Raw genomic sequence first — 26,065 nt, forward strand, 5'->3', positions numbered from 1 at the left:
GGGGCGGCAGGAGAGCCTTCCTCTGCTGGCCTAGGCCTGGAACCTCTGCCCCTGCTGCCATCTGGCCCCCTTAGTGCCCCGCCTGCCCCAAATGGCTTCATCTCAGCAGGTGCTTGTTTGCACAGCCCTTCTGGACCAGGACCTCCTGCCCTGGCCGGGGTTCCTCAAAGGTGGAGTTCAGGAGGTGGGAGAGGCTGCCCTTGAAGGGGAGCATTCCCAGAAGGATGAGCCAGGGGAGGGTTTTTGTCTAACCCACAAAGACTAAAGAGGGAGCATCAAGGCCGTGTAGGTGCAAGGAAATTTGAAGGCAGGCCAGGGACCTGCCCTCTGGGCATCAGAAAAAGGCCTGAGGGCTTCCCCAGTGGCACAGCAGTTGAGCACCGGGTTGTGAGGCTGCCCGCAGCCTCTGCAGCGCGGTTCAATCCCCAGCCTCCGGGTGAGGGTCCCACATGGTGCGACAGACCTCTCCTGCCGCCCGCTGCTCCCCTCAGCAGTGTACTTCGTCTGCCTGCTCTGCTCCCCGCTCTGGCTCTGGTGAATTCTCTCACCCTTCCGTGCTTCTGACTGTACCCAGTGCTTGTATAAATAAATAAATAAATAAATAGTTTTTTAAAAAAAAAAGAAAAAGAAAAAGGCCTGAGTGGCCGGAGGTGGAGCTGACACTCTGGAGCGGAGAAGACAGGCTGATGAAGACAGTGACAGGAACAGGGCAGAGGTGCACCCAGCCCCTCCACTTCGGCCTCTGCCCTGAGAGCCCACTGGGCTGGGCGAACTGAAGTTCAAAACCCTGCAGGAGGGCTTCCCTGGTGGTGCAAGGGGTTAAAACGCAACCTATGAAGCTATCCACAGCCACTGTAGCAAGAGTTCAATCCCCGGCCAGGGAGCTACCCATATGGCGCAGCAGACCTCTCCTGACTCGAGCACTGCTCTTCTCAGCAGTGTATTTCAGTCGATCTGCCTGTTCTGTTCCCTGCTCTGTCTGGTGAATCCTCCCACTCCCTCCCCCCACATCTCTGGCCTGTACCCCAGTTCTTGTATGTATAAATAAGTAAATCTTTAAAAAAAAGAAAACACCAAAACCCTGTAGGAAAGCAAAGGCGGTACCTTCTCGAGTTGATGCCTGAGGCCCAAAGAAGACCCAGAGGCCCAGGGCTCCACTTGGGGCCGGGGCTGTGCTCACCTGGCTGGGGCACGGAGCACGTGGGGGCACAAGGCGGGATCGAAAACAGCCTGCAGGGACTCACAGTCTTGGAAAGACAGGTTGTGAGTCTTCTTCACCCCTGGATGGACAGACAGTCTCGGTGGGCCTCAGGACCTCCACCCCACGCCCCAGAGCTCCTGAACTAGCCAGCTGCCCACTCACCATACTTGCAGTGCAGCTGGACCACCAGGCGGCTGGCCCTGCCATTCAGGGAGATGCAGCACTTCTCCACGGTCTTCTCCAGCAAGGCCAGCGAGCGGAAGACAGACAGGAAGGACTGCGGGGGAGATGGCAGCTGGAAGCGCGTGCCTCCTGGCCCACGTGGGCCCCGGCCTCATGGGCTCAGCCCCATCACCCAGGAAAGGCCCGGCCACATGCCCAATATTGATGCCTCCAGGCTCTTGCTCTTACCGTCCCTGCAGCTAGGCGTCCAGGGCCTGCTCAGCTTCCCAGGACCAGCTTGCCTGTCCCTATGCTTCGCAGTACCCGGCAGAACCCATCAGCCTCTCCAGAGCTCCACGACAAGCCCCTGCTGTCTTCCCTCCGCCTCTCCCTGCAGCCTGCCCTGGGTCACGCCTGCACACAGCTCCCCAGTTAACATCTACCCAGCGGCCTGGGGCAGACCCTGAGAGAGGAGGTTCCTGGAGCGCGCAGTGCCGCCTCCGAGGGGCCCCCTCACCTTCATCAGGATCTTGCAGCGCAAGGGGTCTTGCCCAGAGGTGGCCGCCTGGTACTGCTGGAAGAACAGCGGGGCGAAGAGGAAGCAAGCATAGGCCGAGCGGGAGGAGTTCACGGTCCGGAGGGAGAGCTGGGCCAGGAAAAGCAGGAGAGGGATGCGGTGAGGGGCAGGGCCAGCGCCGGGGCTTTGGCTGATGCGCGGGCTCCACCTGGTGACCCCTCCCTCTGCTCCCTGTCGGAGGGGCCCGCTCCACCGGGCCTGCCCCCCGCCTCAGCACTGCTCCACCGAGCACGTCAGAGGCCACTGCCCGCAGCTGCCAGCGCCTCTGGGGAGCTGCCCGGGGCCAAGGGACACACACCCCCACCCAAGGCCAGACACCCGCCCCGCGGCCAAGTCTGCCCGCGGGCCTCCTGCCGGCGGACGCGGGACTCGAGGCCCGGGGAGGGGTCCCCGCTGGAACGCCCCGACCCCGGCCCCTCACCCCGTCTTCCAGGGGCTCCAGGTAGAGCTCGTCCCCCATCCGCGACAGGGAGTGGACGGCCTTGCCGAGCACTGCGGGGAGAGCAGAACCGCGTTAGCGCCGCCGCCGGCCCCCCGCGCGCCCGCGGCCCCGGCCGGCCCCGCTCACCCTTCACGTGGCCGCCGGTGACCTCGCACCGCATGCCGGCCGCCCCGCGCCCGGAGGGGCCCCGCCGCCCGCGGTCCCCGCCGCCCGGCCCTTCGCGCGCCGCCCGGGGCCCCGCCCGCGCCGCCGCCTCATTGGCCGCCGCCCGCGCCGCCGTCACGTGACCGCCGCCCGCCGTCACGTGACCGCCGCCCGGGCGGGCCTGGGCCCGCGGGTCGGGGCGCCGGCGCGGGTCGCGCTGTGGGCGTCGCGCCGCCCAGGCCGCCCCCCTCCCGGGATCCGCGCGCGGCGGAGCGTGAGCCCCGAGACGTGCGCCCGCGCCGCGAGCGGAGTGCGGGTTCCCGGCCGCACCCAGACGCTCCGGGGTCACAACGAGATGAAAGGCGCCTCCCTGGTGGCGCGAGGGGTTGAGGCGCATCCTGTGAAGCTGTCCGCAGCCTCTGCAGCGCGAGATCGCGCCCCGGCCTGGGAGCTACCCACATGGCGCGGCAGACCTCTCCTGGCTCCCCGGGGCTCCCCTCAGCCGTGGATTTCTTCAGTCTGCCTGTTCTGCTCCCCGCCCTGTCTCTGGTGAATCCTCTCACCCCCCCATCTCTTTCCTGTACCCCAGTTCTTGTATGCATAAATAAATAAATAAATCTTTTTTAAAAAGATAGAGATGAGAGGCCCAGCTGCAGGGCCGCGGGGTGGGCGGTTCTCTCGCTTCCATGTTCGTTCATTGATTGATTGATTGATTCATGGTCAATCATTGATTTTTAAAAAAGATTTATTTATTTATGCATATAAGAGCTGGGGTACAGGCCAGAGGTGCAGGAGGGTGAGAGGATTCGCCAGAGACAGAGTGGGGAACAAAACAAGTAGACTGAGCGAAATACACTGCTGAGGGGAGCGGCGGGGGAGGCAGGAGAGGTCTGCTGCACCCTGTGGGTAGCTCCCTGGCCAGCCGGGGATCAAACTTGTGCTGCAGAGGCTGCGGACAGCCTCATAGTACTGTGCTTAACCCCTTGCACCACCAGGGAGGGCCCTTGTTGATTCTTAGAAAGCAGAAGAGTCTTCTGGCAGAAAAGGGCAGAAAAAAAAAGAAAGAAAAGGGCAGAAACATGCCCCTGGGTGGGGGAAGTGAGAGTCACAGCTCAGCCCCAGCTTCTGGGGCGGGAAGTGGGTCCCTGGGGGATGGAGGTGCACACCGGGAGGTGCTGGGTCCCGTTCCTGGTAGAATCTTGCTTATGTGGCCATTTTCAGGAGGATGGAGGGTCGCAAAAGGAGGGGGCCACGTATGTAGGCCGTGTGTAGGTCTCGCTGACCCATTTCCTGGGCACCAAGTTTCCATGGCACTGCCAAGAACTGGGGGCTTCCTATTGTCCTTTAGGCCTGGCCTGGCCCCTCCAGTCCTGGCAGAGCTCCTTGCCAGCTGCTCCAGGCCTGCAGTTCTGGGCTCCGCTTTGTCCCTCTCCTTGTCCTTAGCTTCCCTCCCTCACCAGCCTCACCTCTGGGCCAGAGCACTGGTGGCGGTTACTCCTGCCCCTCCCAAGGGGACTGGTGTGGATGGGACCACCTGGCATTTAGGTCGGTAAACTGGGAGTCACTCTGGACAGTTCCTCCCTCACCCCACACGCTGCTGTCCTTTGCCACGTCCTGACCCCTCTACCTCCCAGACGGATGCGGCCGTGGCCCCTGTCATCACCTTGCTGAACAATGAACAACTACAGGGACATCCCAAGGGGCTCGTGCCTCCTGCTGGTCACCACACAGCAGCAGTGTGACTTGCCCCAAATGTCCATCGAGTCACAACGCTCCCTTGTGTGGACCTTCCAGCGGCCGCCAGCTCCATTAGTCGCAACCAAACTTCTTACCCCAGACGTGCCTCCCGCCTCTTCCACCATGTGGTCTTTGCATGTGCTGCTCCCACCTCCTGGAATCCACCCCACCCCCGTTTCTCACATGCTACCTCCTCTTCCTCAGGGCTCAGCTTCGGCTGCTGTCCTCACAGGGTCTCCCTTCCCGACCCCCAGTCAAGCCCTTGTCCACAGACAGCATTGCCACTACTCGATGTTATCTCATATGAGGGCTTATTTATTTATCTCATCTCTGCCCCTCAAGTCAGTCAGCCCCTGAGGGCAGGGACCAGGCTGTTCTGTTTGCAGCTCTCTCCCTGCGCCTCACACAATGCCTGGCCTTCAGACAATCTGTAAATGTGTGAGTGCAGAAAGGCGTGAGCCAGGTGAAGCCTGTGTCTCTGTGTCACTCTCAGCGTGGGGCTGAGGTGAGAGGCACATTCAACCCTCTCCCGCCATGCCCCTCCCTTCATTGTGCCCCCCACATTCTCTGGCAAAAAAACAATAGGACAGGCTTTAGTTTCTTACCTTTTCTTCCTCTTTCGAAGTGTGAACCAGCTAGGCCTTTCCCTGGGCCCCTTCCCCTGGGCCCCATGCTGTTGCCTGGAGCGTGAACTACCACCCATGCCCAGAAGGCTAGAGGGGAGAGCTGTGAACAGTCACAGTGCTGCTCCCCCTAACCCCAGGCACCTGTGGGCTGGGGTTCCGTGGTCTTGAGGTGGCTGGACCAGGCCCGAGGGAGAGGGAGATGTAAACTCCAATTTAGGGCTTTAAAAAAAAAAAAGATTTATTTATCCATGCATACAAGAACTGGGGTACAGGTCAGATGGTGTGGGAGGGTGAGAGGATTCACCAGAGACAGGGCAGGGAACAGAACAGGCAGACTGACGAAATACACTGCTGAGGGGAGCAGCGGGCGAGACAGGAGAGGTCTGCCATGCCATGTGGGAATCTCCCTGTCCAGCTGGGAATCGAACTGGTGCTGCAGAGGCTGCGGAAGGTGTCACAGCGCTGCACTCAGCCCACTGTGCCACCGGGGAGGCCCCATTGCAAATTTTAAAAAGAACTTTCTGGAAATTTCTTGCTTCAGTCATCATTTCTCAGCCAAGGGGAGGTCTGAAGTCATAGGATTCCCCAGACCTCAGTGCAGATCTCCCTTGACTGAGGGTAGGGTGATGGCCTGACAAACCCATCATAAAATGAAACAATTCTAAGTTGAAAATGCTGGCAACACAGTCATCTGTTGAGCACTGGTGGTCTCCCCTTGTGACAGCGGGGTGACCTGGTGCACTCACTGCCTCTGCGCCAGGGACTGAGGCTAGGAAGGAGCAACAGGCCAATTTCGAGGACAGTCCTACTGAACGCAAGTAGCTTTTGTGTTGTTTTTGCTGAAAAACCCCAAGTGGAGCTATTGTAGGCCAGACACTGTTGCTCATTCACTTAACACACGTAGTCGCACGTATCTAGGAAGGGAGAGAACAGGAAAAAAAACCCACTCTCGTGGGCTGCCTTGGAGTGGGGAGAGATGACAATAAGAGAGTCAGTCACACAACATGCGAGAAGGTGGCAGTGCAACAGGGAAATGTACAGAGGAGGCGACTGGGGTGCTGGGGAGAGGGGTGCAATTCTCAACAGCAGCAGCACAGTGAGGTTGCGTCACTAAATGGATGTGAGCAAGGGCCTGAAGGAGGTCAGGGGCTGAGCCCATGGACACCTGGGAAGGGCGTCCAGGCAGAGGCAACTGCCTGTCTGAAGTCTGGCTGGGCTGTTGGAGCAACTGCAAAAGGGGCACTGGGCAGGGAGGGAGGGCACAGCCCAGGGCGGGAAACTGATATCAGTCAGAGAATCACCAACATAAATATGAAACTACACCCAGAGGAAGACCAGGAAGGATGACATGCCGGCAGGTACACCCGGTCAGGGGCGTCAAGGAGGGCTTCCTGGAGGAAGCAGCCGTCTGAGGGGAGTGTGGCATGATGAGCAAGTGGCCTAGAAAAGTGCATTCACTGAGGGGCCACTGAGGGGATGATCTTCCAGGCACCAGTCTGCTCCAGGGGACTAGGCCTCCTCGGACTCGCAAAGCAACGGCCCCCGTGTGGGCAGGGTTTTGCCAAACTGGGATAACTTCTCCTGGCAGCGGTTAGGGCTTGGGAGTTCGCTCTGCTGTTTTGCTCTAGGGTACCACACACAGAAAATGGTAGCGTGTGGTCCCTGGGGTCACAGGTGGACACTGCAGCTGAGCTTTGGGGGTGCTGAGCTGGCGGACCCGTCCCGCACCCCTACTCCCCTCTGTGCAGGCCAGTTGGCTCCAGCGCCCGCCCAAGCCTCTCCCACTCCCCGGCATTTCTCCCAGCAAACAGAACAAGCTTGGCACATGGCAGGGGATTAATAAGAATGTGTGGAGCCACGGAAGAGTATGGGATTCTGAGAAGTTGCCAGACTTGACCCCAGCATGTCTGTCGGGGTAGACAGCGGGCCCCGGGCACCAGCCAGGCTGGCTCTGCATCCTGGCCCCGGCCCTTCCAGGCTGTAGGCAACGGGGCCTGTCGCCGATACTCTCCCTGCCTCAGTTTCCTCGTGAGCAAACTGGGGACGAGGTCATTACGGGCCCTGCCTCCCAGGGCTGTTGTGAGGATGCGCTTAGGCAGCTTCCGAAGCCCGGCAACACGCTCTCGGCATTGTCACGACTGTGCCCGCTGTGTCTGCCCCCTCTGTCTCTCGGGATCGGGGTCGGGACGAGGGGCAGAAGCAGCGCACGTGGGGGAAGCCAGGGTGAGCCCACACCAGCAGCCTGGGAGCAAGGCGCCCTGAGAAACAGGACGGAGGCGGGGGCAGAAGTCAGCCAGGGGAGGAGGCGTGGGGGCCCTGCCCCCGTTCTGGGCCCTGGGTACCCCCTGCCCGGCCGGGATTGCCTGGTGCTAGCTGCTCCGCTCGCTGCTGGGGCAGGGCTGGGGAAACAGCTGTGCCCACACTGCCCCTCGCTCGGGCCAGCGCACAGGCCTGCCCCCCGCGGGGCTGGAGGTGGCGGGAGGGGGATGGAATGTTTTAACGGCGGGGATGGCCAGGGGAAGCTGGGGCTTGTTCACCCACACCTGGCATGCTGGAGTTACAGGGCCCCCTCGGAGCGCAAGTGAGGTAAGTGTAAGACAAATCAAAGGCGGCGTGCTTCCCCAGCAGGGGAGACAGCCATGGAGCTCATTACCCCAAGATGTGGTCTCGGCTGGAAACAGAAATAGCTTCACGAGAGGTTTAGATAAATCCATGGATGACAGCTCGTTCACGGGCTAGAAGGGGATTCCGGGGCTCTTGGGGCCCCTGGCCCCTGGGGGAGGCATCAGGGCGCAGCCTGGCCTCCTCGAGACCACCCCTCGGGGCCCTGTCGGTGGGCTGCTTCCGGCGGCAGTGCTGGTGTTCCTGCAGCCGAGCCAGCCGAGGCCCTGGCCCTTTCCTCAGCCCCCCTCCAATGCTCACCTTCCGCTGTGTGAAGACGCGGGCAACCCCAACTCTTGGAGAAAGCTTCCGGGCCCAGCTGTCCCCTCAGGGACCAGCAGAGGGAGACAGACACCATGTCCAGTCCCAGCTCCCAGAACACAGGCCAGACTGCTCGGCCTTGGGCAGGGCAAGCCAGCCCACCCCTCCACGCCTCCAGACCTACACACACGCACACGCGCATGCACACACACACATGCACGCACACACACACGCATGCACGCACACGTTGCAGCTGGGTACCCAGCGCTGCGCTAGGCACCCGAGGAGGGAAGGGCTGGGAAGCCCTCCTCCCTGGCCCCAGATGGGCTTACTGCAGTGGAGGGGGAAGGGGAAGAAACTTCAGGGAACTGGGGCAGGCCGGGAGGAGGCCACTAATTAAGAGCAGGCCGGCTCTGGAGCCATCTTGCCCTCTGCCCCACCAGGCCCCGAGACCCTGTAGGTCCACACGGCTCCTCGGGGCGGTCTGCACGTACAGGAGGCGCTTCAGAAGCTTGGGGGTGACTGGGCCGCCCCCAGCCTGAGTGGCGGCTCCTCCCAGCCCTGGTGCCAGGCCAGGTACGTGTTCCCCGCTGGGCCACTCGCAGTTTGCTCAGCCCCTCTCAAGTCTTGCTGGCATCTGGCTCCTCTGAGCCTCCATCCCCAGCACCGCAGCCCTGGGGGCCTTCCTGAGTCCTCGAGGCTGGCCTCTGTGGAGTACCTCTGCTCTGAGGAGGACCACGAGGTGGACCTCAGGAAGATGCTGGGGGGCCGAGGAGGGAGAGCCCCTCGCAGACCCAACCAGCTGATTCTCACCACTAGACGGCCGAAACCAGGCAGAGGGGGCCGCCCTGCTCTCTCCACCGGCTCCTCTCATCCCAGTTGCCTGCATCCGGGTCCCTTCCCCTCACCCCGCTCAGGCCAGTCATCTGGACATCAAGTCAAATCCCAGGGAGTCTGTTTATGGTGGGGGGTAGAGATGAGCAAAGGCCTAAGAGTTCTGCTTGCCTGTGGTGGAGGACAAACGGGGGCGGGGGCAGAATGAAAGACGGGGCGGTGCGGCTGTGTGGTGCGGCCGTGTGGCCGCGGGTGCCGGCAGGGGAGGCGGCGCTCCCGGGGGGACATCACCAGCACATGGGAGGCTCGGCCGTGGCAGAGAACAGTCAACACCGTGGAGCTGACTCGTGCTCCTCAGTTGGCCTGGACTCTCGGGAAGGCACCGAGACCACCGGCCCTGCCCGCTCCGGGGGTCAGGCCAGGGGACTTGCCTGAGGTCACACAGCGGGTAACCGCGGCAGCAGGTCACTTCCCAACAGCGCCCGCGGCAGGTGCGTGGGGTGGCCCCGGGAAGGCGCTGTCCGTGCTCTGGCCCCAGGCCCCAGCGGAGGAGCCCAGACAGTCTGGAGAAAGTGGTGAGCGGCCCAAGGAGGGAGGCCGGTGTGGAGGGCGGGCACAGGGCGGGAGGAGCCGGCAGTGACTCAGCAGGGCAGGATAAGGATCTTGCAGCCCAGGGAGAGGTAACCCCACTCCTCTGCCAGGGGAGACGGAGTCACGGAGCCTGCGGCATGGGTTGGCCAGGGCCATGGAACATCCTGAGAGCATGGCAGGGAGAGCTCCTGGCGGGCAAGCGCGGAGCTGAGCCCCTGGGGGTATCCCTTCTGGCCCTGCCCTCCTCACACCCCATCACCCAGACATCCTTGCAGACAGGGAAACGGGGCCCCGGGCTGGGCCGGGAGAAGTAGGCAGCGGGGCCAGGCTCCTCTCAGCTTCGCAGGGGAGCAGGGCGCGGGTGGGCGCGGTGTCCTCAGGAGGGCTGGGCTGGTCCAGGTGTGGGTGGGGGACGCGGGGCAGGGCAGGGCCATGGATGAGGTAGGAGGAGGCCCCGGGGTTTCCGCTGACATCACGGCCAGCTCAGGGTGAGCCAGGGCCGCTGGGTGCCTGCCCACTGAAGGGAAAGGGAAAGTGCACACCCGGCGGCCTCCCCCCCCCCCCCCCCCGGCCGCCTGCCCTCCGTGGCCCCTGCACATCCCCACAGGGGGAGAGGCTGATCCCCGGGCCTGGCAGGCCCTAGCAGCCCAGGCGGACTCAAGTCTGCCCAGCCGCCCCACTTGGCAGCCTGTGGTCAGGGCCCGGGAACCCAGGGAGTCCTGGCACGGGTGGCTCGTGGCTGCCTGACTCCCAGCGCGGCGCTCACCCACCATCCAAACTCCGGCCCGGAGTCAACAGTTGTAGCTGGGGGCGCCCTGAGCGGGCCCAGGGTGAAGGGCAGCTGCGACTGCGGTGCCTGCCCAGCCTCACACAGGGCCTGTCTGTGGTGGGGGTGGGTGGCAGGCAGGAGGGCCCAGCTCCCCTGCCCCGGGCACACGGGGACTCTCATGTGACACCAGCGGCCTTCCTTAGAGTCCTGAGGAAACTGGGGAGTTCGAAAGCTCAGAGCCAGGCGCTCGGCACGTCCTACTGTCTTGAGAGGCTCTCAGCACCTGGCCTCTCCCCATTTCGAGAGTCTCGGGCCCAGAGGTTGCCCCCGGATCTGCGCCCCACGGTGCAGTTGAAAGGTGCTGGAGGCAGGTGGGCCTGGGGCCCAGTTCTGGTTCAACCACTTGTTGGACCTTAGACAGGTGACTTCGCCTTACCAAGCCTCGGTTTCCTAAGGTATAAAATGGGGAACGAACAGCTCTTATCTCGTGGTGTTATTGTAAGAATGAAATGGAGCCGCTCATGCAGGGCCTCGGCGCGCCGCTGACGCCTGGGAGAGCACAGCGCGCTGAGGCCATGGTTCCGTGCGAAGGAGCGATGCGTCACGGCCCTGCCCTCCTGCCCGCACACAGGTCAGCCTCCAGCCTCGACCCGGGGCCCCTCGGGCGCCTGGCACGCAGCAGGCGCTCAGAGAACGCTGGGCGAATGAGTGAAGGAATTAGGGAAGGTTCCCCTCGGGCCTCTCCAACCCCAGGCCCCTGCCCAGCCATCAGGAGAGGCCCCTAATTCAGGCCCCCGGGACACCTGGGGGCCGGGACACCTTCCGTACCGGATTCTGCAGCTGCGTGGGACATGGTGCTTTTGGGCATCTGGAGAGCCTGCCCTAAGGATGCCAGTGATGAGGTGGGTGGGTGGGTGGGACCCTGGCCCGTCCCTGAGCCCACACTGACTCACCTCCACCCTCCTTGGAGGGTAGCTCAGTCATCACCTGGTGCCAGCCCTGCCCCCACCCAGCCACACCCTTGGGGCCTAACCGGATGGATGGTAAAGCAGAGAGCGGTGTCCTCCCCTGCCCGCGCGTGGTCCTCCCCCTCCTGGGGGAAGGGGACATGGCCTACTCTCTAGAAAGAAGAAGGGCCTCTCCCCAGGCCACCCTGGCTAACTGGGAGCCTGGTGTCCTCATCCCCAGTCTGGCCCCATCCAGTCGGCTTCCACTGGAAGCTCTACCGCACCCCCCCAGAGCTCCTTCTCTCACCATCCTCTCAGGTCAGATGAGGTAATGAGTGTCCCTTGTCGTGGGCTGACATCTTGAAGGCAGGAGGGAGTGCCCGTCAACCTCTCTGTCCTTCCCAGGGCCTAGCTCCCAGCAGGCCTCAGGAAATGCCTGCACCACACAATACGGGACAGATGGATCTAGAGCTCAAGGGGCAGGTACCCCTCTAACCTCTGCACTGCCCCCACCGCCATCCCAGACTGCTGGAGCTGGAAGAGGACCCCTTTCTGAGAGTTCCAGGGAAGCAGGGACTTTGCTGGGTCCCCAGCAGATCAGAGGTCAGTCACCTGTCCCAAGACACCCCAAGAAGCCCTGCAGGGCTGAACCTGCTCTGCCTCACCTTTCTCTGTCCCCCACCCCAACTCCAGCAGCCCACCCCCATTTGGGACTTGGCAGAATACAGACACAGTCTTTATTCCAGCCCCCACCCCAACCCAACTGGCAGCTCCTAGCCTGCTGCCTTTGCCCAGACATGGCAGAGGGGCACTGGCAGCTTGGAGATGGAGTTGATTTTCCCTTTGGCAGTGGGGCAGAGGGGGGAGGGGAGAGGCTTGGCCCCCACTGGGTGAGGGGAGAGGGCAGGGATGCAAGTCCAGACAAGAGGCAGAGGGAGAACATGATTACACGACTTTCCCAGCTCCTGGGGTCATGACATTATGGCTGGGGGCGTGGGGGGGGGCAGTCCTGGGTTCCCACTTTAGAGCTGCAGCCCTGGATCCCAGCAAATCTATGCTTTCTAGGCTCCCAGGTGAGCGTCTGCCGGGTGTGGGGGACACGGTGGGCTTCCCTCCGGCCCCTCCCTCCCTCCCCCAGCTGAGCTCTTTCCCTCGCCCACTCCCACCCATTTCTCCACCGCTCTGTGCTGCGTCTCCTCTTTCCTGCCCAGCCCTTCTCTTTCCCCCTCCTCTCCCCTCGGCCCCCACCCTCTTCCTCCGGCTCCCTCTCCCTCTTTCCCCTGGCCCCCTCCTCCTCCCTCGGTGGGGCTGCTTTCTCCCTGACTCAGCAAGGTGCTTTATAAGGTGCTGAGGGGGCTCCGCCAAATCCAAACCACATTGCCTGAGCAGGCTCTCCAGCAGGCGCCGGCTGGAGCGGGGAGCAACCAGGCCGCTCCCCCGGCCTCCCCTCCTGACTCCCTCCGGCTGAAGGGGTGGCTGCTAGGAGGCCTCCAGGCCGGCCTCAGTGCCAGTCACACTCTGGGCATCTGCCTTCTTGACCTTGGCATGGGCATCAAAAGGTCTAGGGCTCATCCGCCAAGAATGTCATTGAAACTCCAGTTCTGGCGGGGGTGGGGGGTGGGGGGGGCGTGGGGGTGGGGGTGGAGGGGCCCCGGCACTTTCCAGAAGGGCCTTCCGAGGCAGGTTTTCTCAGAACCGCCACTGATGGCCCAGAAAGTCCCCGGCCCCCAGCCCGGGCCAGCTCTCCTGCCCAGCTCTTTTCTCCTTGTTTAGGAAAGAAAGAAAGAAAGAAAGAAAAAGAAAGAAAGAGAAAAAAAACCAAACCCAACAACAAAGTCTGTCCCACTCCAGTGAGGTAATTGGAAACAAACTTCTCCCCCACCCCCTTGCCCCCCACCCCATCCTCACAGCACAGGGAAGGGGAGAGCTGCCCGGGACGGCGCTGGGCAGGACCAGGCCGCCCGCTCTGACCCGCAGGAGGGACGCTGGCAGGGTGCCCTCCTGTCTGTGCCGCCGAGGGGCAGCGGGGGTACAGACCAGCCCAAGTGCGGGGTCACCTTCCCCGGCTGGCCCAGCCCTTTGAGGCAACGCATCCACGGCAACAAAAGCAACTGATCACCAAGGGATGGGGTTGGGGGTCTGGTTCCAGGGCGCTGGGGCCCTGGAGCCCAAATGACTGTCCCCCAAGAGAACCACCCGGCGGGGCGGCCGCGCTCCGGGAGGTGTTTTCTTGGGTCTCCTGCACCGCAGTAGCCAGAGGAAAGGGAGACCCTCGGGGGGCTCTGGGCTTGGGGTCCTCCAGGAAGCCAGAACAGCAGCTCCCGCCCCGGGCCCTTGGGGAGGCCGCAGGGAGAGACACCCGGGCCCAGCGGCCCCCGCCCGGGAACACGGCCTCCCCCAACCCCAAAGGCAGGCGCAGCCACCACGCCTCTGTCGGGGCGCTTTCCACAAAGGGGTCGCGGCCCGTGGGTCGCCTCGAAGGGGACTCAGCGCTGGGCCGAGTCACCCCCAAGCCTCTGGTGTGGACGCTGGTCGGCGCCGGGCCGCGTGCGAATTAATGAATGGCCAGGCCCCCCGCCCCCGCCCCCGCCCCGCGGGTTAGAGCCGGGAACCCCGTGACCTCGGGGAAGCGGCCGGCCCGGGCCGCGGAGCCCTCGCCTCCCCGGCGGGCGCGGGCCCGGTTAGTCACCTGCCCGGGCCGCGGAGCCGGCCGGCGGGACAATGGGCAGGGGCGGCCGGCCAGACAAAGGGCAGCAGGAAAAACACCATCACCCGCCGGCCGGCGCTGGCACGCGGGGGGATGGATGTGTCACCGCGGCGCGGGGGGCCGGCGGCGAGGTGGGCGCGGGCGGGCGGGCGGGCGGGCGCGCGCGGGGGCCGCTCGCTCGCGGGGCGCCGCCGGCCGGTGCCCCCGCCCCGCCCCGGGCCCCGGGGGTGCCGCCGCGGCCCCGCCGCACCTCGCCCCCCCTCGGGGCCGGGGGAGGGAGCGAGCCCCGCCGCCTCCCTCCGCCGCCCCGCCTCCCCCACCTCGGGGAGGGCCGCTACAATTTGTGGTTACAGCTTTACACGTCAGAAAAAAAAAAGTTTGCAGAATGTCCCACACCGAAAAAAAAAATCCGAAACCGAGCGAAAAAAACCTGCGAGTGGGCCTGGCGGATGGGGTTATTCGAGCCTCGCCCGCCGCGGCTCGCGCTCCCGCTCCGCCGCCTCCGCGAGAGGAGCCGCCGGCGGCCCCATGGACCTCCGGGCAGGTAGGCGCCGGCCGCCCGCCCCGCCGCCCGCAGACCCGGCCCCGCGCGCCCCGGCGGCCCCGGCGGGCGGGGGCTCGGGCCGGGCGCCCGCGAGGGGCCGGCGGGACGCGGCGCGCCCGGAGGCGGCGGGGCCGGGCCGGGGAGCCGGGGAGCGGGGGAGCCGGGGGAGCCGGGGGCCGGGGGTGCCGGGGGGCCGGGGGTGCCGGGGGAGCCGGGGGGGCCGGGGGTGCAGGGGTGCGGGGGGAGCCGGGGAGCCGGGGGAGCCGGGGGTGCCGGGGGCCAGGGCCGCGCGCCGACCTGGGAGGCGCCACCTGGAGCCCCGCGAGGCGGCGTCCGACGCCCCCGGCGGGGAGAGCGGCGCGGGCCGGGCCGGGCCGGTCCGGGCCGGGCCGGGGAGGCGGGCGCGGCCGGGGGCGCCGGGCCGGCGGCGGGGAGAGGCCGACACCTCGGGCCGCGCCGCGCTCCCCCCGCGGCCCGCCGGGAGGGGCGGCGGGCGGAGGGCAGAGCCGCCGGGCCGGGCCGGGCCGGGCCGGGCCGGGCCGGGCCGCGGGTCTCGGGGCGCCGGGCCGCGCGGGCGGCAGGTAGGGGCGGCGGGCGGCGGCGGCGACCCCCGGCGCGGCCCGGGGCCTGGGAGTGATTAGCGCGGGGGGCGGGCGCCGCCCGGCCGGACCGAGCAGGAAAAAGTCCGTCACCGGCCGGGCAGCGGCGGGCGGGCGGGGAGTGGACGCGCGGGAAAGGGCAGCGGCCCGGCCGAGCCCCGAGCCCGGCGCCCCGGACCCCGCCCCCGCCGCCGGGCGGGGAGCCCCGGGCGGGAGCGGGCCGGGGGCGGGGCCGGGGCCGGGGCCGGGGCCACACAGCGGGAAGGCGCCGCCGCGGGAGGGCACCGGGCCGAGGTCAGCGCCGGGGGCGGGGGCCCGCGGCCGCCGCCGGCTTCTGGGGCCGAGCCCGGGGAGCCCGCGCCCGCGTCCCCGCGCTGCCGCCCTCCGCCCGCTGCGCCCCGGGAGCCCGCCCCGCCGGGCGGCCGCGGGAGGGGCGGCCGGGAGGGGAGGGGGCCGCGGGCCGGCTGGGGGCGCGGACACCACCTCTGGGGCGCTCCAGCCCGGGCCCTGCCCTCCCGACCTCCGCGGCCAGGGCCCCGGGGCCCCGTCCCCCCGCGCCCGCTCGCGGCCCTGGAACCGCGCGCTCCGCCAGCGCCGCCCGAGGTGGCAGCGCCGGGCAGCGGGGCGGGCAGCCCCCCGCGCGGGACCCTGTAATGGCTCCCGCGCCCCTCCCGCGCCGCCCGGCTCAGGCTCACACTGAGCGCGCCCGCCGCCAGCCTCCAGCGACACTTCACATTCCTCCGCACAATCCCACCTGCTTGTTCACACCCCGGCCCGCAGCCCCTCCCCTGCCGCGCTGCGCACCCTTTCAAGCTGCCCCCACGCTGGCCTGGCCGGCGGGGCTGTTTCCTGCACGAGGGCCCTGGCCTCGGCCCTCAGCCGGCGGCTGCCTGCGCCAGCCTGGGCCACCGCGCCGCCCGCCGCACACCGGGGCCTCTGCCTGCCACACCATCCAGAACCCGCTCCAGAAGACCAGCTCCTGTGCCCCTGCTGGCCTCAGGAGGCCGGGAGGCCGGCTTCTTGCCCGACCCTCAGCTGCTTCTCTCATGGAGATTGGAGGAGAAGGGCAGGGAGAGGGCAGCAGAGGGGATGCCCCCCCGGCCCGGTGGAGACCCTTAGCGCAGAGCAGCCCTCCAGCTCCGTCCGGGGATGGGCTGGGGCACAGCAGGGGCGCCTGACTTCTGGGCCCACATGTGCCCACTCACTAAGCCACTTCTCCAAGTCTGGGACACAGAGCGCCAAGGGGCTGGGAGGGCGAGAGAAGAGGGCCGAGTCTGTGGGCCTTTCCCTGGAAGGGCAGCCTGGGACCCGTCCCAAGGAGGGTTCCTATGGTCTCAATACCTGGATCTCACACCACAGTGGACACCGCACCCTGAAACCACTTCCATTCCCCCAGTTCCTCAACAGACTCTTGACGGGATGCAGGTCCTGGTATGGTCTGAAGGCAGGGCCTTGCCTTCTGGCGTTAGCACCTCTGAAGCTGCAAGCCTCCTGCTCTTCGGTCCTCAGCTTTGACCTCTGAGCCCCACCCATGGCAGCATCTCCCTGCTGGCTCGATTACCCAACCTGCCCAGCTCATCTGCACACCGGGCACCCCCTCCTGAGTGAGCTCAGCTGGGGGTACAAGCCTGGCCCTGAGGGGCAGCTGGCTAAAGCCACAGGGCTACGGGTGTGCCTGCCTGTGCAATGGGTCAGGGTGGCCCTGTGCCTGCGTGAGTGGAGGCTGTGTGTACACACACACACACACACGCACACACACACACACACACACACACACACACGGGTGTTCCTGAGGGGGCCTCGGTTCCCAGGGCCCAGGGATCTGGATGGAATTAGGGGCTGGCCCGGGTGGGGGCCAGGATGGGGTGGGGCGCAGCAGGAAACGTGAGCTGTGCTCATTAGCTCCTCGTGCTCAGCGGATTTATAAACACAGGGGAAGACGGGATGTAAACAATCAGTGGGCAGCAGCCAGAGGCAGAGCTGGGCTGGGGGCCGGGCTGGGGGCCGGGGAGGGGAACAGAGCAGAGCAGGAGCAGCCCCCTGGGCCGGTCCACCTGCACACCAGGGCCTGGAGGAGGCTGGAGGCTGTGTGGGGCTCAGATGCCCACCACACACTCCGTCCTAGGGAGCTGCTGGGAGGTTCCAGCGCTTCCCACTGAGCCACAGGTGTCCTGCCCCCCACCACTTCCAGTTTTGCTGAGAGGGGGATCCTGGCCCAGAGTGGCGGCTCTCCTACCGGAGGACAGTGCCTGTCCCCTGGCCTCCTCTTCCTCCTCTCCATGCCTCCCTCTGGATCTCTCAGACTCCGTTCCTCTTTCTGGTTCTACTCATGGGTGGGTCAGTGGGCGCTTCTGCTCTCCCCCTACACCCCCCCAGCCTGCAGCGACACAGTTACCTCAGAACTGAAATATTCCTGGGAACACCGGCCTGGTCTGGTTAATTTCACGAGCCGTTTTTCTGCCCAGATGACTTAGCTCTTGTTTATCCAAAGGCTTCTCCCCCTGCAGTCCCTGTGCAGGGAGCCAGTCTTCCCCAGGGATATCCCAGAGGGTCCAGAGGCCAGGGAAAACCTCACCCCACCCCCACCCTGCCACGCACAGGCAGGCAGAGCCCAGTTCCAGAATCTAGGGAAGCAGGGGTGGGGGAAAGGCCAGCCCAGCTGCAGCCAGGACCCTGGGCCTTGCCATGAGCTGCGAGCCAGGCCAAGCTTCATTCTGAAAGCTGCCTCGAGGCTGGAAGGGCTGCTGCCCCTCGGCCTCCAGCCTCCCCAACTCACCCTGCGTGGTGCCCATAGGGCCCTGGCGGTGACTCGGCCGGATATCCAGGCTGAGGGTGGCCTAGGCCCATGCAGAGAAGGGCCTGGAGTTGCCTTGGGAATGTGACGAATAAGGAAGGAGACGCGAGTCACCGAGAGCTCCGGGTGGAAAGGAAGTGGGAAGAAAGGGGGTGCAGGAGAGAAAATGCAGGGGCTGATGGGGAATGGGAGGAGGGCTGCCTGCCTCCCCAGAGTGGCAGCGTGCCTGCTCCTTCTCTCTTCCCTGAACACACTCCCTCAAACCAGGAGACGTCTTTTCACTCGAGAAGGCTGAGACCAGTGACCCTCCCATGTCCCCCACTCGCCAGTGAGGTCAGCCGGCCAAGCTGACCAGCAGTCAAAAGTGACCAGTCGGGCCCCTGTGCAAGCCCTACCTGATCCCCACTCCTGGTCAGGGGGTCAGGGACATTTTCACAAGTTAATCCTAAACGCCTCCCCATGGGAAACCCTCTCTGAAGCCCTGACCCAGGGTTGTGATGGACACCAAGCCTGCCCTCACCTCAGGTCTTCACTGCCAAACCTCCCCTCTAGTGCACTCACAGGCGAACCCCACGGCCGACTTATTTCTAATGATCAAAGCGAAATGTCACTGCGGAAAATCTGAAAATATAAAATACAAACCACTTGCCCTCTCACACCTACCGAGTTCAAAACCCAGACTGGCCGCGCCCTCAGTGACACACCATGCATCACGCGCCTGACAGCTCCGTCCGCAAATTCGCCAGCCTGAGCCCCAGCCAGGCCCCGCCTGCCCACTCCTGACCACGGCCCCGGCCGCGGCCAGCCAGCCAGTCCCGACTCTGCACCAACCTGGAGCTTTCGAGTAACAGTCTTTTAGCTCACTGACGATCAGTCCTCACCCGACTCGAGCCCTGATTGACTTGACTGGTCTCAGTGCCCACTGGATCCTGGCCTAGTCCTCTTGACCTTGGCCCTCACCGAAAGTGGGGACGATCATGTTTCCCAGGGGCCTGTGTCCAACCTCACAGCACTGAGCCCTGGCCCCAGGCAGCCCGGGATGCCCAAACTGTTCAGTGTCAAAAGGTGACAATCTCAACACATTAAACACCCCCCCAACCCCAAAAGCTAATCAAAAGACCTCATCCTGGTCAAATTCATCCAACACCATAGACGAACGAGGCAGACTTCCACCCTGTGGCCAATCCCTGAGTGTGAAGCGAAATCTCCTTCCATCTAACCCCTTCCTGCGTCCCCACACCCAGGGGTGATACCCACCGCGACTCCAAGCACCGCTCCTGCCTCCTTTAGCCTGACCTCGGGGGTCTGCCCCTCTACCTTGCTTCTGCCCTGTCGGGCACCTTGCCTCAGTGGCTCCTCTCAGACTCTGGGGCGGCCTCTCTCACCACCCCACCAGCTCTGGCACTGCTGCTCCTCACCCCTTGGCGCCCCCGCCCCCCCCCCCAGGCTGCAGTGGGACTGGAAGGCGGGGTGAGGAGTCTGAGGTCGGACTGGAACTGTGGGATATGGGCTTGCAGTCCCCAGGCCTGCCCCCTCCCCGCCCCGCACCCTGTGCCGGTACACACGCTGCAACCCTCTTAGGGGGCGCACGCTCACATGTGTTCCGGTAGCAACTGCAGACACTCACGCAGGCCGGGCCCGTGCCTCTCTCCTCGGCCCCCGCCTCCCATCTGGTGTCCTCCGCCAGCCCAAGGTGGGGACAGGCACCTAAGGGGCAACCAGCCGCTTCCTCAGACCAGGCGGGCCCGCCCTCACCCTCTCGCCCGTCCTGCCCACAGGGGACTCGTGGGGGATGCTAGCTTGTCTGTGCACCGTGCTCTGGCACCTCCCTGCAGTGCCAGCCCTCAACCGCACAGGGGACCCGGGGCCTGGCCCCTCCATCCAGAAAACCTATGACCTCACCCGCTACCTGGAGCACCAGCTCCGCAGCTTGGCTGGGACCTACGTGAGTATCCGGGGCAGCTCGGGGCTGGGAGCGGGTGGAGCGCCAGAGGAGCTGGGGGCGAGGGACTCGAGGGTGGAGAAGTCCCGGTGAATGGCCGGGTGATAAGGAGGGGCGCTTTGGCCCCAAGCGGTCTCGGAGTCTAGCCTACCTCCTGCCCTTCCCTCTTAGGTACTCCCCTGCTCCCCGTGCCTGGCCCCAGGACTAGGCATGTGGGCAGGCCTCGCACCCGCCTTGGCCCGCTGCCCCATTGGCTGCCGGCCCAGCCGCCCGCCTCCCCCCGGGGGCCGGGGAAGTCTCCTCTGTTTACACCGTGTTGTGGTGTCTCTTGCCCGGGTGGGGCTGGGTGGGGTGGTGGGGCCCCACCTCCCGTGCCTGTGTTCCAGCTCTCCTCTGCCCCAGACCTGGGGCCCTGCAGCTCCGGACCCACGGGCCTCCCTTCCGTCTGTCTCGCCCGTCCTGGCTGGGCCTCCTAGGGGGGACTTGAGGGAAGGGGGCTGCAGGGAACCCAGGCCAGTCGTGATGGGGGGGCCGGGGTGTGGACGGAAGTTGTGCCGTAAGGACTTGGGGGCAGTCCAGAGGTGTCCAGGGAGCCCAGGAGAGAAGGAAGGAGGGTCGGAGTTGCCGAGGACCGTGGGGAACCGGCCCCCTCTTCCCGTGTTCCTCTTCCACATCCCAGACCCTACTCTGGAGCCAGGGAACGAAAGGGGAGGAGGGTGGCGGGGGAGCTGGCTCCAGCCCCAGGATACACCGAGGAAATTAGTTTGTCTCTGTGCTTGTCAGCGTGTGAACCTCCCCCTGGGCCCTGGCCTATCCCAGGCCTCGCCCCTCTCCTCCCTGTTTCTCCAGGCTGCGCTGTCTCCCTCAGCCCTTTCCCTGGGCCCCAGGCCTCTCCCCCGAGGGTTGGCAAGGCTCTGTCCTCTTCCCCAGCCTGTCTTCCAGACCCTTCCTCTAGCCCCGCTCAGGAGACTGCCTCAGTCTCTTCCTGCGACTGTGAACCCCTCCAGGGGCAGTCGGTGAGCACAGCCACCAGGGTGGGACGGGGCCTGTGAAAGAGGCAAGTGGACCCCGAGGCCCGCAGGCCTCCGGGCCTCAACACCCGAGTCTTTGCTCACTCGGGTCTCCCCTCCTGAAGGCCTGGACTTGACTGCTGCCCCTCTAGTTCCTGACCCTCTTCCTCCTGGCTTTTCCTGCCAAAGTTCTCGAAGGAGTGGTCTACACCCTCTGTCTCCACTTCCTCTCCACCCACTCACTCCTTAACCCCCTGCGATCTGGCTTCCAGGCCACTGCATCGGTTCTCTCCGAGGCCGCCAGGCACCTCCTGCTGCCGAGCCCGAGTCCTCTCTGAGGCTGTTCCTCTCTGTTTTGCAGCCTCGCTGTCGAGCACTGCTGCCTCCTTGGCTCCTCTCCTTGGCTCTGCACTCTCCTGGTCCACTTCTGCTCTGCAGCCTGGCCGCCTGGCTCCTCACGCTCCTCTTCCTCTCTGCCCCGCCCCGTGGGCGCCCTCCCAAGATCCGCACCTGTCAGCTCGTCCTTCCTGGTACCTCCTGTGGGTCTTCTCTTTCTGCGCCTCTCCATGGGCGAGCTCACCGCCCCCATTACGTCAGCGGTCGCCTCCACGCAAATGACATCCTCGGAGAACTGTCGGGAAGGCCGGGCCCAGAGAAGCCTGTAGCTTGGAGATGGGGCCGGTGTCGGGGGACATGCAGTGGAAGCTCGGGCACAGGTGTCTCCGGGGCCCAGCCAGCTGCTCTGCCCTTCTCCTCCCATCACCCTCTCCTTTTCACAGCTGAACTACCTGGGCCCTCCCTTCAACGAGCCTGACTTCAACCCACCTCGGCTGGGAGCGGAGACGCTGCCCAGGGCCACGGTCAACTTGGATGTGTGGCGAAGCCTCAACGACAAACTGCGCCTGACCCAGAACTACGAGGCCTACAGTCACCTTCTCTGTTACCTGCGTGGCCTCAACCGCCAGGCGGCCACGGCCGAGCTGCGCCGCAGCCTGGGCCACTTCTGCACCAGCCTCCAGGGCCTGCTGGGCAGCATCGCGGGCGTCATGGCAGCTCTGGGCTACCCGCTGCCCCAGCCCCAGCCTGGGACTGAGCCCACCTGGGCCCCCGGCCCTGCCCACAGCGACTTCCTCCAGAAGATGGACGACTTCTGGCTGCTGAAGGAACTGCAGACCTGGCTGTGGCGCTCGGCCAAGGACTTCAACCGGCTCAAGAAGAAGATGCAGCCTCCAGCAGCTGCGGTCACCCTGCGGCTGGAGGCCCATGGCTTCTGATCCCCGACCTTTGCCACCCCCCCTGCTCCCACACTGGGAGGGGGAATGGAGTGCCAACTCCTGTTGAGCCAGGACACAGAACCAGTGACCCGCCGGTCTCCTGAGGACTTGGATGAGGCCCGATGCCATGGGGCGGCCCTCCCCGCTCCCCGAAGCCCTGCAGGTCTGGGGAAGAGGGGCCATTTCCATGGGAAGTAACATCCCAGGGAGCCTCCTGTGTCCCAGGCCCACCCCGGCCCTCGAGTGGCAATTCCTGGAGGACTGCCGCAGCGCATGAGTCTTGCTGGGGTGGAGCCCTCTGGCTGCCCTGCTCCTGGGTGGGAGTCACCCCTTGCCCCCAAAATAACCTGTCCTGTTTAGGAAACAAACACGGTGGCGAGTCCCAGCAGGAAGAGCCTCCCACCAGGGTCACCGATGGGAGAGATGGGGTCTGCAGGGGCTTAGAAAGCAGAAGAGACCACCCTAAAAGCAGAGGGCCAGGGCCAGCGCACCCGGCAGCCACCGAGCCCGCTGGTGGCACAGGGGGCAGCCAAAGGGCTCTCGCCCGCCTCGCAGTGTCTTGCCGGCATCACGGTGCCTCCTCGCCGCCCCATTCCCAGGTGTCTGTGGGTTGCCTAGGCTGGGGGGGCAACTGGAGCCACAGGATTTCCTGAAAGTTTACATTGCAGTAGCATTTCGGGGGGTGGGGGCAGCTCCCCCAGGCCCTGCTCCCCAGCCCCACCACTCATGACTCTAAGTTTGTTGTATTAATATTTATTTATTTGGAGATGTTATTTATTAGATGATATTTATTGCAGAATTTCTATTCTTGTATTAACAAATAAAATGCTTGCCCCAGATCGCCATCTCCTTGTTGGCCAGGCCCCGCCCAGCCCCCTCGTTCTCCCTGCCTTGCCCTCCCCTGGTGCCCGTGGCCGGCGGTGGAGAGCGGGGGGCTCCAGGGGCCTCTCAGAAAAGGCAAAAGCTTGGGGAAGAGGCTTCCCTGCTCATCCACCAGGAAGACGTGCCCACAGCAGAGGCCTGCATCGGCTCTGCCCCGGTGCCGCTCGCCCTCAGCCCTCCCAACACCTCCCTGTCCTCAGCCGGCTTCCTTCCCCGGCCTTTACTCACCTCTCCGGTCTACCTCACCTCTCTAGATTGCTTCCCGGGCTGTACGGGTCTCCCCAAAAGCTCACCAAGTGCCCTCAGCGCTGGGCAGGCAGCTCACAGCTTCCCCAGGGCCCCCACCTGTCCACTCGCCGAGCGCCCACCCCCTCCCCCGCCCGCGGGACCCGCCCCTTCTCAACTCCCAGGGAGAGAGATGGCTGCCGCCAGGGACGGGCCTCCGGCTGAGGCGCCCTCCGCTCCTTTCTCTACCACGAGAGGCCGTGGACTGAGGGAGGAGACGAGCAACCACCGATGGCAACACCCCCCCACCCCCCGCACACACACACAGATGCGACCAGGAGGAGGCCCAAGCTCAGGTCTACCTGCTGGTGACCTGGGAGCCGCTGGTCCAAGCCCTCTCCGCTCCAGGCTCCCCAGCTGCAAAGTGGGGACAATTTAATCCTCTCCTGGGCTTGCTGGCGAGGATGACTAAACCGGGCTCGGCGGTGAGGAGTAGTCCCAGCCTCCTGGACAGGCCAGCCGGCTCGCGTGCGCGCGGCGAGGAGTCGCTGGGTAAAAGGACAGGCTAGCTGTTCGCACGTTACATGGCTAGTTTTCCGTGGGGCTGCTGGAGACGGCGCCTCAGCGAGGAAGTAACAGATGGCAGTAAAGGCCTGGTGACCAGCCCACGGTGGCACTGACTGGTGCCAGAAAGCCCAAACACGTCCCCAGCCCAACCTGACTCTTGCCGCATGCAGCCCGCCATGTGTGGGGGGAGAAGACCGGCCTGTCTGAGTGATGAGGGCGGGGGCGCGCAGGTGGGCCCTGGCTGGGAGGTGCAGTGTGGAGTGCCGCAAAGGGGGAGGCGGGCGGAGGCACGAGCTGAGTCTCTGGGCCCGGGTAGAGGCCCATGCCTGCCCCGAGGGGCTGAGAGGTGTTAGTCCAGGCGTGGCCAGGGCCACCTGCAGGCTGCCACCCACCTGACGGGAGGAGAGACCACTGGCCGTCTCCATGAGGGGGGGCGGAACACGAGCCGCTGCCTGTCCTGTGCTCAGCACCAACCGAAGGTGAGGCGGATACAGGGACAGGAAGGCCGCCACGGCGCTACTCCGTGAGCTTCCTGGGGCAGACGCCGAGTCTCCCTCGCCTCTGTCCCAGCCCCAGTTCGACTCCAGCCCAGAGAATAGAGGTATTGAATAAATGACCCAGAAGACTGGGATCCCTGCCCCCACCCCCAATTCTACAAGGCCAGGTAGAACCCAACCAAGTGCAGAAGGACCGCGGCAGAGGAGGAAGGCAGCCAGGATGAGTGGCCCTGGGGCCTAAGGCCCGGGCGCCTTCCGGGGTCTTGTACCCCGGCGCTTCTGTGGAAGGGCATGAGGAGGGGTCTGCTGCGTCGTGGGAGGACGGGCCAGTTACAGTGTGTCTTCCTCTCAGCGGGTAGCATCTTGAGGGCAGGCGCCACCACTCCCTCATGTTTGCACCCCTACAGCACCTCAGCACACGCTGGGCCCAGACTCCAGTGCTCGGTGGTTCCCTTGAAAGTGATTCAAAGAACGTCAAGAGGAGTGTACCAGAGTCACGGGGAGACTGTTAAGAAGGCAGCTGATCAACAGGGTGCCCGGTAGAACTGAGAGAAAGAAACGGGGAGCACCTGCTGGCCTCGGTGGTCAGGGAGGTGAACAGTTGAGAGGCAGACACCAGACGGGGAGGTTAATGGCTCAGCAGAGCGGAGGGTGAATGGGTTACCCAGAGTGGACGGCAGCCCGAGGGGTCAGCTAGAGGGAGTAGTGGCCCCACCGAGGGGAGCTTCGTTTGCCTGGTTGGTTTGCTGCTGTGGGGTTTAAACAGAAGAGGCCTAAACTTGTCATTGCTGGCTGAGGGGGTGGCGCAGGACAGGAACGGAGAGACCGGGGGTGGAATTGGGACAAACAAGGAGCCAAAGGGTGCTGGCAGCCCCTGGACCCAGGGGACATCAGCAAACACTGGGTGCCAGGAAACACCCGCCTGTCCAGGCTCTCCTGACGAGTCTCTGTCCGAACTGCGCTGCCTGGGTCGTGGTGTCCTCGGCAGCCAGAGGACAGGGCAGAGTGGAGAGGGGGCCCTTCCGAGGCGGGGGGCAGCAAGGCAGGACGACGGCCGGTCACGGTGCCACAGGCTCCAGAGGACCAGACTGTGCAGCAGCGGGGACTGGGGGTGACTGGGAGAGGTGGGGAGCTGGAGTTCACTCCCACTAAGGACACAGAGGATACATTCTGAGGAGGAAGGTGGGGTAGGTGGTGACAGGGGAGAGCAGTCACAGAGGCATTTCAGAGCGAGTTCTTGAACTCTCCCCCGAGGAGCTCCCCACTGATGGCTGGGTCTTGCCGCTGTGGCCTGTGGGGCAGGGAGCCCTGCCAATGAGGGGTCGGCAGTCGTCTCTGTGAGTCTGTCATGGGTTCTCCACCCATAGCTGCTTCAGGAGAGCTCTGAGTTTGGGGTGGTTGCCTCAGGCTTCCCGCCTTCGTTATGGTCTCAGTCAGGGGCTCAGGTGTCAGAGGTCAACTTGAGAACCTGGAACACCTGGGTCCTGCAGAGCCGTGAGGGGGAGGGGGGCGGCGGTCATTCTAGCCCCTTGCTGTTACCAGGAAGGCAAGAGGCACCTCAGGAGAGAGGAGCGGGTCAGGCTGTCACCAGCTAGGGAGCCTGGAGAGCGCCTGGGAGAGAAGAGCTGACTCCCGGGAGGCAACTTGGGGGGCGGGGAGTAGGTCTTGAGGAGGCTGTGGTGGGGGTGGCAGAGGCTAGTCATGTCTTGCCACCTCTCTGCAAAGACTAAATGAATATCCAGGACTTAGGGGCCCTCTTAGCACGTGGAGAGACTCATTCACTCATCACACACACACACACACACACACACACACACACAAGCACGCATACACACACACTCCATTCAGCACCCCCACCAGAGGGGAAGGGTCCAGGGCCTCCCTTCCACGATAACCTAGAGGGCAAGGGCCAGCGTGCCAGGCCTGGCAGCACACTCTGGGGGAGGCTCCATTTCAGCTCCCCCTTCTTCACTGGCGCCACAACTGTCCCTGCCTTTGTCCCTTCAACTGCGGAGCTCCCTGACTCAGCCTGGTTCCCCAATTTCCCAGCAGTGGACAAAGCCCTTGTCAGT

General features: G+C 64.9%; 2 protein-coding genes across 5 annotated transcripts in view; one reads left to right on the forward strand and one right to left on the reverse strand.

The window, feature by feature from the left end:
- The window catches only part of RAD9A (RAD9 checkpoint clamp component A), a 44,496-nt gene that overhangs the window by 2,398 nt on the left and 16,033 nt on the right, over positions 1-26,065 (reverse strand). For 2 of the 4 annotated variants that reach the window (XM_054697445.1, XM_037517473.2), the window contains exons 1-5: positions 2,509-2,558; positions 2,362-2,432; positions 1,881-2,009; positions 1,364-1,478; positions 1,181-1,280 (exon numbers count right to left, since the gene is read on the reverse strand). In XM_054697445.1, the coding sequence (XP_054553420.1) occupies positions 1,181-1,280; positions 1,364-1,478; positions 1,881-2,009; positions 2,362-2,432; positions 2,509-2,542 (449 nt within the window). In that variant the 5' untranslated portion in view covers positions 2,543-2,558. Of the gene's footprint in view, positions 1-1,180; positions 1,281-1,363; positions 1,479-1,880; positions 2,010-2,361; positions 2,433-2,508; positions 2,559-26,065 lie in introns of those variants that run through there. The other 2 variants (XM_037517474.2, XM_037517475.2) reach the window with 1 other exon arrangement.
- Positions 14,000-22,672, forward strand: CLCF1 (cardiotrophin like cytokine factor 1). Its single transcript, XM_037517478.2, has 3 exons — positions 14,000-14,203; positions 19,375-19,541; positions 21,328-22,672. The coding sequence occupies exons 1-3, from the start codon at positions 14,188-14,190 to the stop codon at positions 21,820-21,822; spliced, it is 678 nt and encodes a 225-aa protein (XP_037373375.1). The 5' UTR covers positions 14,000-14,187; the 3' UTR covers positions 21,823-22,672.

This window comes from Talpa occidentalis, unplaced genomic scaffold (genome assembly GCF_014898055.3).
Source record: "Talpa occidentalis isolate TD23 unplaced genomic scaffold, MPIMG_talOcc4v2.1 talOcc4.17, whole genome shotgun sequence".
NCBI classification, from domain to species: Eukaryota; Metazoa; Chordata; class Mammalia; order Eulipotyphla; family Talpidae; genus Talpa; species Talpa occidentalis.

What these genes read in the sequence shown, in the direction of transcription:
- CLCF1 (XM_037517478.2), top strand. An exon ending in GCAGCTTGGCTGGGACCTAC is followed by an intron (nt 19,542 to 21,327) that starts GTGAGTATCCGG and finishes TCCTTTTCACAG; the next exon opens with CTGAACTACCTGGGCCCTCC.